At 35.9% G+C, this 15,696-nt stretch overlaps 1 protein-coding gene across 2 annotated transcripts in view; it reads right to left on the bottom strand.

Annotated features, from left to right (window-relative positions):
• Positions 1-13,285, bottom strand: part of LOC128212356 (protein SERAC1-like) — a 28,174-nt gene extending 14,889 nt beyond the window's left edge. Inside the window, exons 1-11 of one of the 2 annotated variants that reach the window (XM_052917765.1) lie at positions 13,186-13,285; positions 12,567-12,808; positions 12,175-12,202; positions 11,575-11,708; positions 11,154-11,204; positions 9,803-9,931; positions 9,374-9,492; positions 7,243-7,365; positions 6,187-6,300; positions 4,808-4,970; positions 1,695-1,860 (exon numbers count right to left, since the gene is read on the bottom strand). In XM_052917765.1, coding sequence (XP_052773725.1) covers positions 1,695-1,860; positions 4,808-4,970; positions 6,187-6,300; positions 7,243-7,365; positions 9,374-9,492; positions 9,803-9,931; positions 11,154-11,204; positions 11,575-11,708; positions 12,175-12,202; positions 12,567-12,768 — 1,229 coding nt within the window. In that variant the 5' untranslated portion in view covers positions 12,769-12,808; positions 13,186-13,285. Of the gene's footprint in view, positions 1-1,694; positions 1,861-4,765; positions 4,971-6,186; positions 6,301-7,242; positions 7,366-9,373; positions 9,493-9,802; positions 9,932-11,153; positions 11,205-11,574; positions 11,709-12,174; positions 12,203-12,566; positions 12,809-13,185 lie in introns of both variants that reach the window. The other variant, XM_052917764.1, reaches the window with a different exon arrangement.
• Positions 13,286-15,696: the final 2,411 nt, after the last annotated feature.

Consider the following 15,696-nt stretch of genomic DNA (forward strand, 5'->3'; position numbering starts at 1 on the left):
TTGACCTTTGAGGTAGGGACACGAGTCTTGCATGCGACACGTCGTCTTGGTATGTGGAACACATGTGGCAAGTTATTTTAAAATCTGTCCATACAAGAGAAAGTTACAGCCCGGACACGACAACCTATACTCTATGTCCTTATATGCAGCACTCCATTGTGAATTAACACTAAGTGTGACCTTGACCTTTGAGGTAGGGACACGAGTCTTGCATGCGACACGTCGTCTTGGTATGTGGAACACATGTGGTAAGTTATTTTAAAATCTGTCCATACAAGAGAAAGTTACAGCCCGGACACGACAACCTATACTCTATATCCTTATATGCAGCACTCCATTGTGAATAAACACTAAGTGTGACCTTGACCTTTGAGGTAGGGACACGGGTCTTGCACGCGACATGTCGTCTTGGTTTGTGGAACACATGTGGCAAGTTATTTTAAAATCTGTCCATACAAGGGAAAGTTACAGCCCAGACACGACAACCTATACTCTATGTCCTTATATGCAGCACTCCATTGTAAATAAACACTAAGTGTGACCTTGACCTTTGAGGTAGGGACACGGGTCTTGCAAGTGACACGTCGTCTTGGTTTGTGGAACACATGTGGCAAGTTATTTTAAATCTGTCCATACAAGAGAAAGTTACAGCCCGGACTTGACAACCTATACTCTAAGTCCTTATATGCAGCACTCCATTGTGAATAAACACTAAGTGTGACCTTGACCTTTGAGGTAGGGACACGGGTCTTGCACACGACACGTCGTCTTGGTTTATGGAACACATTTGGCAAGTTATTTTAAAATCTGTCAATACAAGGGAAAGTTACAGCCCGGACACGACAACCTATACTCTATGTCCTTATATGCAGCACTCCATTGTGAATTAACACTAAGTGTGACCTTGACCTTTGAGGTAGGAACACGGGTCTTGCATGCGACACGTCGTCTTGGTATGCGGAACACATGTGGCAAGTTATTTTAAAATCTGTCCATACAAGAGAAAGTTACAGCCCGGACATGATAACCTATACTCTATGTCCTTATATGCAGCACTCCATTGTGAATAAACACTAAGTATGACCTTGACCTTTGAGGTAGGGACACGAGTCTTGCATGCGACACATCGTCTTGGTATGTGGAACACATGTGGCAAGTAATTTTAAAATCCGTCCATAGAAGGGAAAGTTACAGAGCCGGCCGGATGGACAGACGGACGGACGCACGGACGGACGGAGGGTGCGATTATAATATGCCCACCTTCGAGGGCATAAAAAGGGGTCATCTTCTGGTCAAGCTCAACCTCCAAGTCAAATTTGGCAATGGGTGCAGGCATTGGTGATTTATCACTCGGACAACCTTTTACCTTTAAAGGTCACTGTGACCTTGACCTTTGAGCTGATGACTCCCAAAATCAATAGGGGTCATCTACTTGTTAGGCCCAGCCTCCTTGTCAAGTTTGATGGCCATGGGTGCAGGCATTGTCAAGTTATCACTCAGACAAGCTTTGAAAACCTTTTACCATTAAAGGTCACTGTGACCTTCACCTTTGAGCTGATGATCCCCAAAATCACCTACGGACGGATCGACCGACATGTGCAAAGCAATGTACCCCCTCTTCTTTGAATGGGGCATAATATATGCTTTATGACTGTACACAAGTTATCCTGGACTAGTGACAGTACACTGATTACCTGGATCTAAAGATAGGGTATCCTGGATACACCCCATCCTCAAACACACCGGGAATTCTGAGATCCGTATCTATATCTCCATCTAGGTTGGCTAGGGCTCGTGCAGAGTAGAAGAAAAGGGAAGGTTCACGGGAAAACAGCCACTTGTGTAAAACCCCTGCCCATCCTGGAAGTCAAAGAATTTATAGTTGAAATAACACAGGGATACATTGATATGTATCAAACTCTCAGTACAGGTCGGTTATGTCTAAGCAGAGTAGAACAAAAACGAATCATGAAAAACAGTGACATGAGTAACATCTCGCAAAGAAAGTTTAAAGGGGTATTCTGGCTTCACTATACTGTTGGGTGTTTGGTCGTTCCGTGGTCGGTCAATTGATCAAACAAGCAGTTGATCGCAAAATGTTTGTGAAGCAATGTTTTTCTACAGTTTTGGACAGATTGTACTGAAACTCGGTACACATGATCACCATGAAGTAAACTTGTGCCTTACATACATGTACTTTTCACAAGCCACAACCAAGTTTTGTAGAAAATATGTAGTTACTTCTACAGTTTAAGATGGATTTTACTAAAATTTGATTCATATTATCACCATGTGTCCTTGCGTTTGACATATTGTTTGTGAGCCACAGGCAAGTTGTCAAAGAGTTTAGTGCTTATGAATATAGATCTAACAAAAGCTTTATGAAAGTTTTTGAGCATTTAATAATTAAATGTGTTTCACACATTGTTGTACCATACTTGGTAAACATAATCACCATTAAGTCTACTAGTGCCAGATTTTGTTTTGTGAGCTACAGCTTGGTCATTTTAGAACTACATGCCAGTTTTTTAAGTTCTACTTAATAGAAGTATGGTAGCATGTGGAACGAACCACTTCCACATTGTCAGAGGGATAATTTTTAAACTAAGTCCACATGATTTAAAATCACTATGAACTGATCTAGTGCTAACATCTTATCTTGAGAGCCCCTCGCTAATTGTTTCCAAGTTGTGCATTGAAACTAGAATGATACTTATATTGCTATGCAGGAGTTTACAGAGTGATTTCAGGGTAAATGAGGGATACTTTGTACACATTGTGTTAAGGTGACACATAGGGTAGTGATCACTTCTGTGATAGCTCTAGATTTCATAAAAATAGGTTTTTCATGTGTGTCATTTAGTTTGGAAGAGTTATCCTTCAGACTTTCAAGGGACATAACACAATAATAACTAAAGTCATAGTTACAACCCCCTCTACATATTGTCACTGGTAAAATGTGAACAAACATTCATGTGCATATCTGGAATGTGAGTTTAAGTCAAGTTTTTGCACATCAATGCCACACCACCTTCAACAGCAATGAGGACAACGACACCAAGAATATGACAATTATTTACTTTTTTTTGAAAAATAGACAAGCATGAACAACCAAATATCAGTCAAGCAAAAGGCAAACAAGCTAAAAATGATAAGAAACAAGAGATGTTTGTCAAACATTATGCCTCCCTGAGCGCCATGTTGTCAGGTTTATATGGACAATTGAATGAAATATGCATGGACCGAAATGACAGCTGATTTGTTGCTGTTTTAAGATTATGACCATTAAAGTGTGAGGATAAAGTGTGTTATGACCGTCATGACCTTTGACTCTATGAACTCAAAATCCAGAGTCATCAGCTGGTCACCAGAAACCTAAATGTCAAGTTTGAGGGCCATGGGTGCAGGCATTGTCAAGTTATCACAAGACAAGTTTTTTTCGTTCAAGGTCACTGTGACCTTGACCTTTGACCCGATGACCCCTTAAATCATAAGGGGTCATCTACAAGTCAGATGCAACTCCAAGTCAAGTTTGAAGGCCATGGGTTCAGGCATTGTTGAGTTATCACTCGGACAACCTTTTACCATTCAAGATCAGTGTGACCTTCACCTTTGGCTCTATGAATCCTAAAATCAATAAGGGTGATCTACTGGTCAGGCTTAACATCCATGTCAAGTTTAATGATCATAGGTTCAGGCATTGTTGAAATATCAGTGGGGGAAGATTTGTTAACTTTTTTGCGTTAAAGGTTACTGTGACATTGACCTTGGCCTGATGACCCCCAAAGTCGATAGGGGTCATCTACTGGGCAGGCCCAACCTTCATGTCAAGTTTGGTCAAAGAATTGTCGAGTTTGCTTTCAAGGTCACTGTGACCTTGACCTTTGACCCCTAAAATCAATTTGGGTCATCTACTGGTCAGGCCCAACCTCCATGTCAAGTTTGAGGGCCATGGGTGCAGGCATTGTCGAGTTATCACTCGGACAACCTTTTACCATTTCAGGTCACTGTGACCTTGACCTTTGGCCAGATGACCCCCAAAAACCATAGGGGTCATCTCCTGGTCAGGCCAATTCTCCAAGTCAAGTTTGAGGGCCATGGGTGCAGGCATTGTTGAGTTATCAATCGGACAACCTTTTACCATTCAAGGTCACTGTGACCTTGACCTTTGGCCCAATGACCCCCAAAAACAATAGGGGTCATCTACTAGTCAAGCCCAACCTCCAATGCAAGTTTGAGGGCAATGGGTGCAGGCATTGTTGAGTAATCACTTGAACAACCTTTTACCATTCAAGGTCACTGTGACCTTTGACCCATTGAGCCCAAAAAACAATAGGGGTCAGCTACTGGTCAGGCCCAACCTCCAAGTCAAGTTTGAGGGCCATGGGTGCAGACATTGTCACGTTATCACTCGGACAACCTTTTACCATTCAAGGTCACTGTGACCTTGACCTTTGGCCTGATGACCCCCAAAAACAATAGGGGTCATCTACTGGTCAGGCCCAACCTCCATGTCTAGTTTGAGGGCCATGGGTGCAGGAATTGTTGAGTTATCACTCGGACAAGCTTTAAAATTATTTTACCATTTAAGGTCACTGTGACCTTGACCTTTGACCCGATGACCCCCAAAATCAATAGGGGTCATCTACTGGTCAGGCCCAACCTTCATGTGAAGTTTGAAGACCATACATCCAGGAATTGTTGAGTTATCACTCTGACAAGCTTTGGTCTACCGATGGACCGACCGACCGACTGACCGACATACCGACATGCCTTCGAAGGGGGGCATAAAAAGGATCCTGTTCACCTCCAGTGATGATATGTGAATGAAGCGCAGGGCTCATCGCAAGATTTGCAAGAATCCGGGCAACCAGGGATCGGACTTCCCCTACACCATTCAGCTCCAGTAACACCCGCTGTAGTAGAGGGAGAATTCCAGCCTCTAACATCTGAACATGCTGCTCCCTTACCTAAAAATTGTTGAGAATTGTGCGATATTATAACACTACATGTGTTGTGTTCCACAAGTATTGGAAATTTTAAGTTACTCCTTTATACGGTAGTTATAAAACAGTGTTTATGTTCATTGTATACATTATTGATATTTGGCGGAAAACATGCATTATAGGCATTGCTGTCAGAATTGCAAATGTAGGCAGCAATTTGGTTTTGGCAGGAAATTTTTTACTTTGCATCGTTAGGTTTAGTGCTGAGTTTTTAAGCATTGCTGTGTCTGGCAGGGAAAACAGACTTGGGATTGGCAGTGAGTCTGGGCTCAGAAAATTGATTAGGTCCCAGATAAAAGTGAATGTTATAGTTAGTGTCATATCTTTACAGACCTTCTGAAGGACTTCATTGAGAAAGTTTGTAAATGCTTTTTAAAAAGGATTGAATTTGAATAACAATAAATGGTGTTCAATATTAAAACTGGTTTAAATCGTTGTTGCGTTAATATAGTAAAAGTCTGTCACAGAAAAATTAAAGAAAAAGGCATGGCTCGAATATTGGCTCTGCACTACAAAGTGACAAGTATAACATGTAATCAAAGTTTTATCAAAATCACAGGCAAAGAAATCACGCTCAAACTCATGACCTAATATCTTTAACTTGACCTAGAAAGCTTGCTGTTCCAACATAGATTTTGCACATCAAATTTGTGAGTATACTATTTGACTACAGTTTCATCAATATACTTTAAGGTGTGGAGATATGGAGCAGACACGAATTAAACACAAGACCTATTATTGTGACCTTGACCTGCAAAATTCTGACATCGGTTTGCACATTGACTTGAGCCAACATGTGACATAAGATATATCAATATATTTTAACAGGTGTAAAAGACATGGAGACAACACAAGGTCAGGGTTCATAACTTGATCTAGTCAATTGTAACCTTGACTCGATAATGTAATTTTTGCCATCACCTTGATGAAAAGAATATGTTACTATAGTTTCATTAAAACACTTTGCGGACATGGCTAGGTTTAAACATTAGTTTTGCATGTTGCTTCAGAACATTCGTCATATATTACTTGTACAACATTTGAGTGATGCAGACACAAAAGTGTTAGATATGGGAGGATGGACAATGAAGGGCGGTTCTATGTTCCTTGTGCCACTCAATGGTGCAAGATAAATTTAACAATAGTCATAAGGTATAGAACAAACATTCTGAGACATTACCTGACTAAACCTTGCAAGAGCCTCCAGAAAAAACAGTTCCACCTGTCCCTCACTCTCGTCACTCACTGAGCGGATGTACTCCAGGGCAGTACCCTCAAAACACCAGGGACCAGACTGTAATACACAGGTATTTATCATAATAAAACGTTTGTAGATGCCACCTGTCCCTCACTCTTGTCACTCACTGAGCGAATGAACACCAGGGCGGTACCCCCAAAACACCAGGGACTAGACTGTAATACACAGGTATATAATTTTATTATGATAAAACATTTGTAGATGCCACCTGTCCCGCACTCTCATCACTCAAGGACCAGAATACCCTAAAACACCATGGGCTGTAAAGTATCCCGGTACAGGTTTAAGCTAAAAACATCTCATCTATAGATGCCATCGCACCCTGTCTCCCATCAGTCATTGACCATGGCCAGTATTCAATACTGATCTTATTCTTATCATTAGACATGAGGGCGTCAGTGTTTCCATTCAGCCTATTGGTTAGCTAAATATACAGGCCAATCAAAAGACTTTGTTTCTTATCTTAAATTTAAGATCAATCTATGTTGCTTATTGAATACGACCCCAGAGGGCCTTATCACCAAAACATTGGACTGTAATGTACAAGAAATATACAATATACTAACCATATGTGAATATTCATCCAGGGGAGATGATCATCCACATGAATGTAAAGCATGGTTTCAAGGATTAAAGTCCTTGCACAATGCTGAAGTTTACATTGTCATGTGTTCGAAGCAAAAGGAATGTCAATTTAGAGGTGTATTTTTTTGAAATTTAAATTATACCCAGTATTATATCAAGGGATGTAATCTTTAACTGCAGTTTTAACCAATTTTAAACTTTCTAAAGCAGTTTACTCTGAAAGTATGAGAGTAATATTTATCTTAATAGTAATCTTTAGAATAGAAAATAAATGTCTGAAAGTATGTTACACCAATCATTTACATTTGCATTCATATCAATAATAATGAGCAAAGATAAGAGTCACTGTTTTTAAACATAAATTAAAACTTGAAAATATATGCTTCAATTTACCTCTACAATATTTTTCTGTTTTGTGTCAGGCAGGCGTCGTGCCGTAAACTGTCGTAGGACAGGATCAGTGGTCTCCTCTTTGAGCTGGGCTAGCAGGCCACGTAACTCATCCTCTATACTGCCCTGTAGCATAGACATACCAATTTTTATAATAGAAATTATGCAATTATTCTCCCCCGAATATGATAAAAAACTTTGCCAGCATTCTATAGATCGTATTAAATGATTAATGGACTTGGAATAATTTGTGTACTAAATATAAGGTTTTATTTACAGTTATATTTGGTACATGTACATTTGTTTGGAAACATTGACTTCATGTTATCTATAACAAATCAAAATGTAGGTCTCATTTTATTATTGAGCATATTTTTACATCGACAACAACTTTGAATGCATTAAAGCAATTATGCCTATTTCATACAAACAGTTTACAAGCAGAATGGTTGAATAAGCAAGATGCATAAATATAAAATGTGACCACAAGATGAATGATTATAAAATATACCGTATATAAAAAGTTGTGGTTAACATTTTGCTAGCATTTTTTTTTAATAGATTGATTCATCAAAGTCCGAATTTTTGTTTAAGTTAGGAGAAGTAGTATTCATCCAATCATGAATATATTTATGAACATAGACTGAACGAATTCGTGTTAATTTATATACTCACTGACCTGACACCCATGTGATATTTACTATTATCAAACTGCTGTTCATGGAAAGAACTTTTGAATGACATTCCAACTGTGGATATGTAGGAATTAGTTGCAGCACTTTATGGTAATGTAATAATTTGTACTATATAATTCATATATATGTATACTGTCCATCTGCTCAAATTGAATTATGATGCCATTTGTGTTAAATTCTGATGTTATTTGCATGGTATATAAAATTATATATATATTGCCATATTTATAGTATGGTTTGAGCAATTGTTTCCGTATATCCATTTATTCCGCATTCTTGCAGAATGTTATTTATATGAAATGCCCAGTTAGCTTTATTTATTGATCCATCGTCCAATGTGTTTTAAGCATACTATATGATTTGAATAATAAAGAGTTCTGGTTACTTTTTATCAATTTAGACCAGTACTTTATGAGTATGAATTTCCTTTGTATATGCATTGGAATTATACCATTAGTTCTCCATTTTAAGCGTGTCTATATATGTTTTGTTTTTTTAAACATAAAAATCTGAAGTATTTGATGTGGATTAGTTTGATGTCTTTCCGATTGTGATATTCCCAAATTTCAGCGCCATAGTTTAGCGTTGGTGCAACTAAAACATTGAATAATTTGATTTTTTCTGAGACTTGTAAATCTGTTTGATTATAGATTATAAAACGATACCACTGCATCATCTGCAAAAAGTAACAGAAATCATTTTGTTTGGTCTAATGTTATGATGTTTTCATTTTCCACATTAATGCTATTGATGATGCCATTTAGGAAAAATAAACACAAATTGCTACTTGCAGGATCCCCTTGTTTACCCCTTATATGTGAAGTTGATTTTACTGCCTTAAATAATTTTGAACTAACATTCTCTGTTAGTAATTTTTGCCATTAGAAGCTTCTATCAATTTTGTTGAACGTCAAGCATTTGAGTAATTAATGCATGAAGAATGAAGATTCAGTAGATTGATGACTTCCCTTTTTTAAATCCCAATTGATTGTCGACGAACTTGTGTGTTTCCTTTGCCCATTTGGATAATCTATTAGATAAAAGATTTGAGTATATTTTTGCAATTATGTTTATAAGTGTGATGCCATGATAGTTTTTAGTTTCATCTGGATTCCCCCCTTTAAAAATAGGTACAATATTGCCTATCACCCATGATTGATGATACTCTCCTTCCTGCAATAAGTTATAATATAAATCTAACAGGAATGGTGATCGTGTTTATGTTTCTTTAAACATTTCTGCAGTAATTTGGTCTGGCCCTGGACTTTTTTAATTGTTATGTGAAAATAGTGCATTTTTCAGTTCTGTGATTGTAAATAGACAATCAAGTGTTATGAGTACATGTACATTTTAATTTGAAAAGTAGACAACTTACAAAACATGATGTTCATACTTCCATAATTAGATTTAAAAAAATTGCTTTCCAACCAAACCCTTACCTTGACTGCATGACTCCAAGGCATGGGCCTAAACAGTCGCTGGTCAGCCTCAGGAATCCTGGCTAAACTAACCTGTGTACGTTGGGAACACGCCTGTGAAACCTTCCGGAACTGGTGGTCTTTAAAAGTATTATATCAAGTCCATTGAAAACCAAATCTGTGCTTATTAATCAAAACAATATTAAACCATCATCATTCAACTATTAAACCTTACAAACAAGCAATGTCCCAATTATCATCTGATAAACACCCAAACACAGAAATTACAAAACAAAAAAAAACAAGTTCATCTGGATTAAGTATAAGTCATTTAGTGTCTTCTCCCAAATGTTAAACATCACATGATGACTTAGCAAAATTATTCAGGTTTGATATTGACGCATATGCACAAACATTTTCTGAAAATAAATTGAAAGCGAATCTACTTACCTTCCCAATCATTATCGGCAGTAAGACTGGTGAGACCTCGGCGCCGAGTACTCGGATCTGATGACTCTGCTAAGTTCAGCAATATGGCTGGGTCACGTGACTTTGAATGCACCCATGGTAACACTTTTCCTAAAACAGTGGTGATGGGTTGTTTTTAGAGTTGATAAGGTTGTTGTTCATTGCCTGAAATATGGCTTAACACTTCTGCATCCTTTGTGCAGAGTCATTCCGAAATTTAGAATCCTAAGTGGGAAATTTACCTTGACCAGAGAATAAGAAGCACCGGTTCATAAGAAGAAAAATACATTAGAGCCTGATCTTGATTCACCTTAAAGCTGCACTCCCACAGATTGAACATTTTGACAACATTTTTATTTTTTTGTCTTGGAACGAACCAATTTTTGTGAAAACCCATGGAAACCAATTATATAAGACTGCTGACAAAACAATAGATCGCAGATTTTTATGTTTAAGTTCAAAATTGATGTTTTATGCATTTTTCTTAAACCGTTAGTAAAGGCTTAAGCAATAAAACATTAGTTTTCGAACGGAAATATAAAAATCTGCAATCTGATCTTTGGCCAGCAGTCTTATATAACTGGTTAGCTGATATTTACACAAAAATTGGTTTATTTCAAGACAAAAAAATAAAAAAAAAAGTTGTCAAAACCATAAATCAGTGAGTGTGCAGCTTTAAATGTTGCAACCCTGTCATCCCCAAGAGAGGCTCAGAGACCAGAAACAGCCGTTCTGATGGCTGTGAGGTTAGCATATCAAAGTCTGGTTAAGAGGGTCCCAAGCTTGGAGATTTGTTAATTATTAATACTAGCGATCATCCATGAGTTGTATTTTTTTCATTAATCATATGTACATCAGAGGTTTCAAAACTGTTATGTGTTTGTCACTATATAAGCTCTACAAACCTTAAATTACATGTACATCTTTGTGACATGGCATAAATTTGACCTTACCTAAAACAGTTAGTATACATCAGCTAGAAGCTGTTGTGTTTATTAAATCAGTGAATAATTATGCACAGAATTAAATAATAATATGACTGAAATTTGTTGATAAGAAAATGTTTCTCCTGTTAGAAATAAAATCATATTATCACAAAACATCCAGCAAACAAAAAGCTCTACTCAGTAAAACTGAAAATCACATTGTGTAAGATCAAAGAGTTAATATTTATCATTGATATTTCATGAGCATGCAATAAGAAATTGGCTCCAGCTTAATTAAATTGATTTTGTTCCATCAATGCTAAACTTCCTATATTTTGTAAAACAACAACAAACACATCTTAATTAATGTGAAACTTCGGTCTGGGCCGGGTACTTGATTAACATACTTGACAACTTCTCATACTTGTACTTCACTTTGCCTCTGAATGTGCCAGGAACTGAAAAAAGAAACAAGAAACAAAATAAATACATAACTATACATGCATATGTACATGGATATGTACTGATGATTCTTGTCAAAAAGATCTCAGAGATCATTAAACAGCTCATAACTTTAATTTTCTGGAGGTCTGCACCTTTAATAGACACAATCACAAAACTTTAATTTTTAGCTTATAAAGGTATGTACTTCACTTGAAATGATCAATTTCCTTAGTTTTTCGAAGGTTATTACACATATTGCTATTAACTTCAAGCTATGCTGTAATCAACAATATTGATAATAGAATATAGCATGTTTAGTGTGCTATTTAAATTGAGAATCGGTACAGACAGACTTGTTTAAAACCCTTGTTACAGTATACATACAGACATCTTCTAAGGTGAGTATGGGAGGTTTCTCCGGGTAGATGAAGCGTGTCTGCCTGTCAGCCTCATGTGCACTGTGAGTTGTTTGTAGCCGATCATCAAGGGATATGACTGTGTGCACCACAAACGCCACACTAAAAACAAATAAGAACTTTTATAATATTTAGATATTTTCACTCCATTTTTTCCTGATAAGTGGAGTACTTATGTAGAACATGTTATAAAGATGGCATGTTGGTTGTGTAAGGGAAACATATCTAATTAAACATTGCTTTTAATTTCCATACTGTTCTCTGAAGCTTTTATACTCCCAGTCCCAAAAACTATCTACGGTAAGAACAATAAATACATTGGTATGAGCTCACTTTGTTTTGCAATGTTTCAAGTAATATGCACTGCTTTAATTGCATGCACATATGAAGGACTCAGTGTTTTAAGACCTAAACTAGAAATGTTATAGAGAAATCTGTATTTTGTCCAGCATCACATGTCCTTCATTAACCCATTGACATCAGAAAAAAATATCCAGCATGCTCATGAAGACAATAAATACTCAAGTTCATGTTTGAGGCATGACAAACAAATAGAATTCAATCTTACCATCCAATAAATATGCTCCACCCAATACCTGTAAATACAAAAAGTAATATTTAGAATAAATATTGAGTAAAAATCTTTAAAAATTAAAGAAGGATGGAAAAAGCTTTTACAAATTACTTTTAGACTCTATTACACCTTTAACATAATTTAACTATTATCGCTACATGTTGAAGTACAGGAAAGTGTAGATTTTTGCAACGTTTCTAGTGGAAGATTGCTTCATCAAGCTGTATTCTTCTAAAACTAAATAATGTACATGTAACTTCAGTGTTCAGTTCAGACATGTTAACATTTAATACCTGTTAGTCTTCATTTGCTTCATATTTAAACTGTACCTATTTTGGATGCCATACTGCAATATTTCGTACAAATATCTTCATAATAGTAAATACCTAGCTTAGCTTTCAATAACAAGCCAAAGTGCTGCCTCAATTGTTTTATCTTTTCTTCATCTCTGAGGTTTGTTGATTGTAATTTAGATCGTAAAACCGTAAGGTTTTGCTTGAAGAATGTTCTTGTATGAACACTGGTCACCACTGGAATGGATCGTCGAAGAAGAGAGGAAACTATCCAAACACTTAACACGTAAACCATTCCGCATCACAACAATGGTAAAACACGGACAGACAATAAACTGAAAGAGAAAGTTTACAATGTTCAAAATAATGTGTTTTTTTAAGATTCTTTCACAAACGCATGAACTAGCGGTAGATATGCTTAGTATTATTATAGTTTGTAATATAGATAAATAATTGAAAGAATGTGTTTTTCTTAACAAGGCGAAAATCACCAATTATATATATTTCCCTTCATTACAGTAAAATTGATAACGCTGAAAAATTGACGTTTTAGTTTTAGTGGGTCGAATAATCCTGGTACGAATGTCCTTGAAAAGTCAAATAATTTGAATAAAATAAATTAAGGAAGATAAATGCAATGCTTGAATGCAATGCAAAACAATTAAATACAATAAAAAAAACGACTGCATAATCAGATTTTGTGTATCCTTACTGTCAAGGCTACTAGTTTCAGCTGATTTCGCGATTGCTGATTTCGGGCAAAACTTTGTTGTTGTTTTGATTCACCGCACGTGCGGAAATAATGAGTTCCGAAGATATCCGAAAGGGCGCAGTATGAAATGCATACAACAAAGAAATAGAGTAATGCATACAACATAGGCAAAGAAGGGTTTTCACATTTGCATACAACATACACAAAGAAGGATGTTGAGAAACGCATACAATATAGAATATGAACAAAAATATTGACATTGAAATATAATTGTTTAAATCAATAAATTAGTATGTTTATGAGGTTAGTCAAGTGAAAAATAGTTAATTCACTTTAATTTTGAATTTTGCTTTTAAAACTAAAACCTAATTGATTTGTTTTTCAAACTTTTTGTTTTGTTTGAATAGGGAAAAGAACCTTATATGAAATCATTAAAATTGGTTTAATTAAGCTTGAAGGAAACAAAAAGTTTATGAAAACTTTGCAATTGGATGAAATAAAGATTGTATTCATTGTGTATACTATACAAGGTTCGACACTAACGGTAGTCCGGTAGTCCGAGACTACCAGTTTTGTGCTCGGACTACAAGAAATTTTAAGTCAATAGTCCGTCGGACTACTAGAAAAAGTAAATATGACATCAGGTAATTGAGCATAAAATATTTATTACGTTTAAACTTGCGTAAAACGTGTTGTTAAAATTTAAAAAAAAAACGAGTATCACCGGTAAATACTCATTCTAAAGTTTGCCAAAGATGGCCGAGCAGTTCCGGACAACCTGGACTGTTAAGCGAGTTTCGCGCGCAATTCGTATAGCCTTTCGATCAATATTTAAACCAGTCTGTAGAATGTCTTTATTTAGAATGGGAAAAACCATTTTGCACTGTATGGTGTGTTTTAATCGTCAGACACGTGAAAGTCTGCCAGTGTCGGCGAGATAGATTTGGGTTTAAAATGAGGTAGAATTTCTAGATCCCTTGCATTTTCAGTCAGAAACAATGACAGATACGATGTTAGCAAAAACTTGATGGTTGTTACTATTTTTAGATTTTCTGAAAATACGTCATGCCTCATGTCTATTTATTTATCGTTTAGAGTATTGTCAAATGTCGGTGTTTTGATAAAGAAGACAGAAGGAACATTATGTATGGCTTGTGAAATATTTTAACTGGCTTTTAAAAGAGCAGCTTAAAAAATAATTATACTGCTCATAAATGTCTAATTGCAGACGACGGCAGAAATTGTGTGCGTTAATTTTCGCGCCAAAATGTCGTAACATTTTATACATTGAAGTTAGGGCCAATAACAATTCTTATCAACTCCCAATTAATTAATAACATTTTGGGAATTAATTTCATTATATTTTTAAAGCATTATTGTATGTCATTTTAATAGATTAACAAACACTACTGAATAGTAGGATGCCAATATCAATTATCAAATAGTGCTGACCAGTAGGATGTCATTTGTTCCGTAACTTAGCAACGATCTCGGTCGAGGTGTCAATTGATTTATTGCAACATTTTCCTGAAAGTGACAGATTATGGGGTATTTTAGCATGGTTTTTAGAATTTTATTCTGGGGTATTTTAGCATGGTTTTTAGACTTTTTAAGGTTTTAATATTGAAGGCCAAACATTGTTTTGAAGAATGTGGAAGTTTTAAGATTGAGACAGATAAGAAACATGATCAATCAAAGGGTTATACTGACAATGTTTTTAAGGAGAAGTCTAACAAAACACTGAAGGAATCCGTTGCAGGCTTGCAATTTTTTTTGGACTATCAGAATTTTTGCTGGACTACCTGGATTTTAGATCCAGTAGTCCGAGGGACTACCTTGTAAAAAATGTTAGTGTCTAACCCTGCTATATAAGCACATTTATGAAACAGAAACATATCATGTCACACTGCATGATTACAATACATCAGATATAAAATAAATAGATATAAATAATTTCTCATAAGTATAGTAAAGCACCTGGTATTTGATAAAAGACATACGTATGTATTTTCAAGAATTATTGTAAATTATATGTAACAATTATAAATTGTATCCAAAATGAACAACACATTTGCATAAATATATTATATAAAAAAATGATGAATACAACAGAGAAGCATGTGGGATGTAAAGAGTTTACATGTACATTTATTTGTTTACTATACTGAGTAATTTTTTACTTAAATATTGCATGAAAAACATAGAAATTCCTCAGTGGTTGTTGAATTATCTGAAGGTGTGTTAACACAATATTTGTTGGTCTTGACGGGTGTGGTGAATTTGACATGCAGGCGAAATTGTTGGGTCCATTTTAAAATTATATTTTCACCGTTCTTCATCCTCACCGAAAAGTGGGAGACATTATATAGTATTACATACTAAGTAAATGTTTTCTATACAACATATGTGCTGCTTCCATATGTTTCAAAGAAAGCTTTTTGTAAAGTTTTTGTCATTAACAGTCAAATTAAGGTTGACCAGTAAGAAACATTTCTGAAACTGGTTCATTAT

This window comes from Mya arenaria, chromosome 12 (assembly GCF_026914265.1).
Source record: "Mya arenaria isolate MELC-2E11 chromosome 12, ASM2691426v1".
NCBI lineage: Eukaryota > Metazoa > Mollusca > Bivalvia > Myida > Myidae > Mya > Mya arenaria.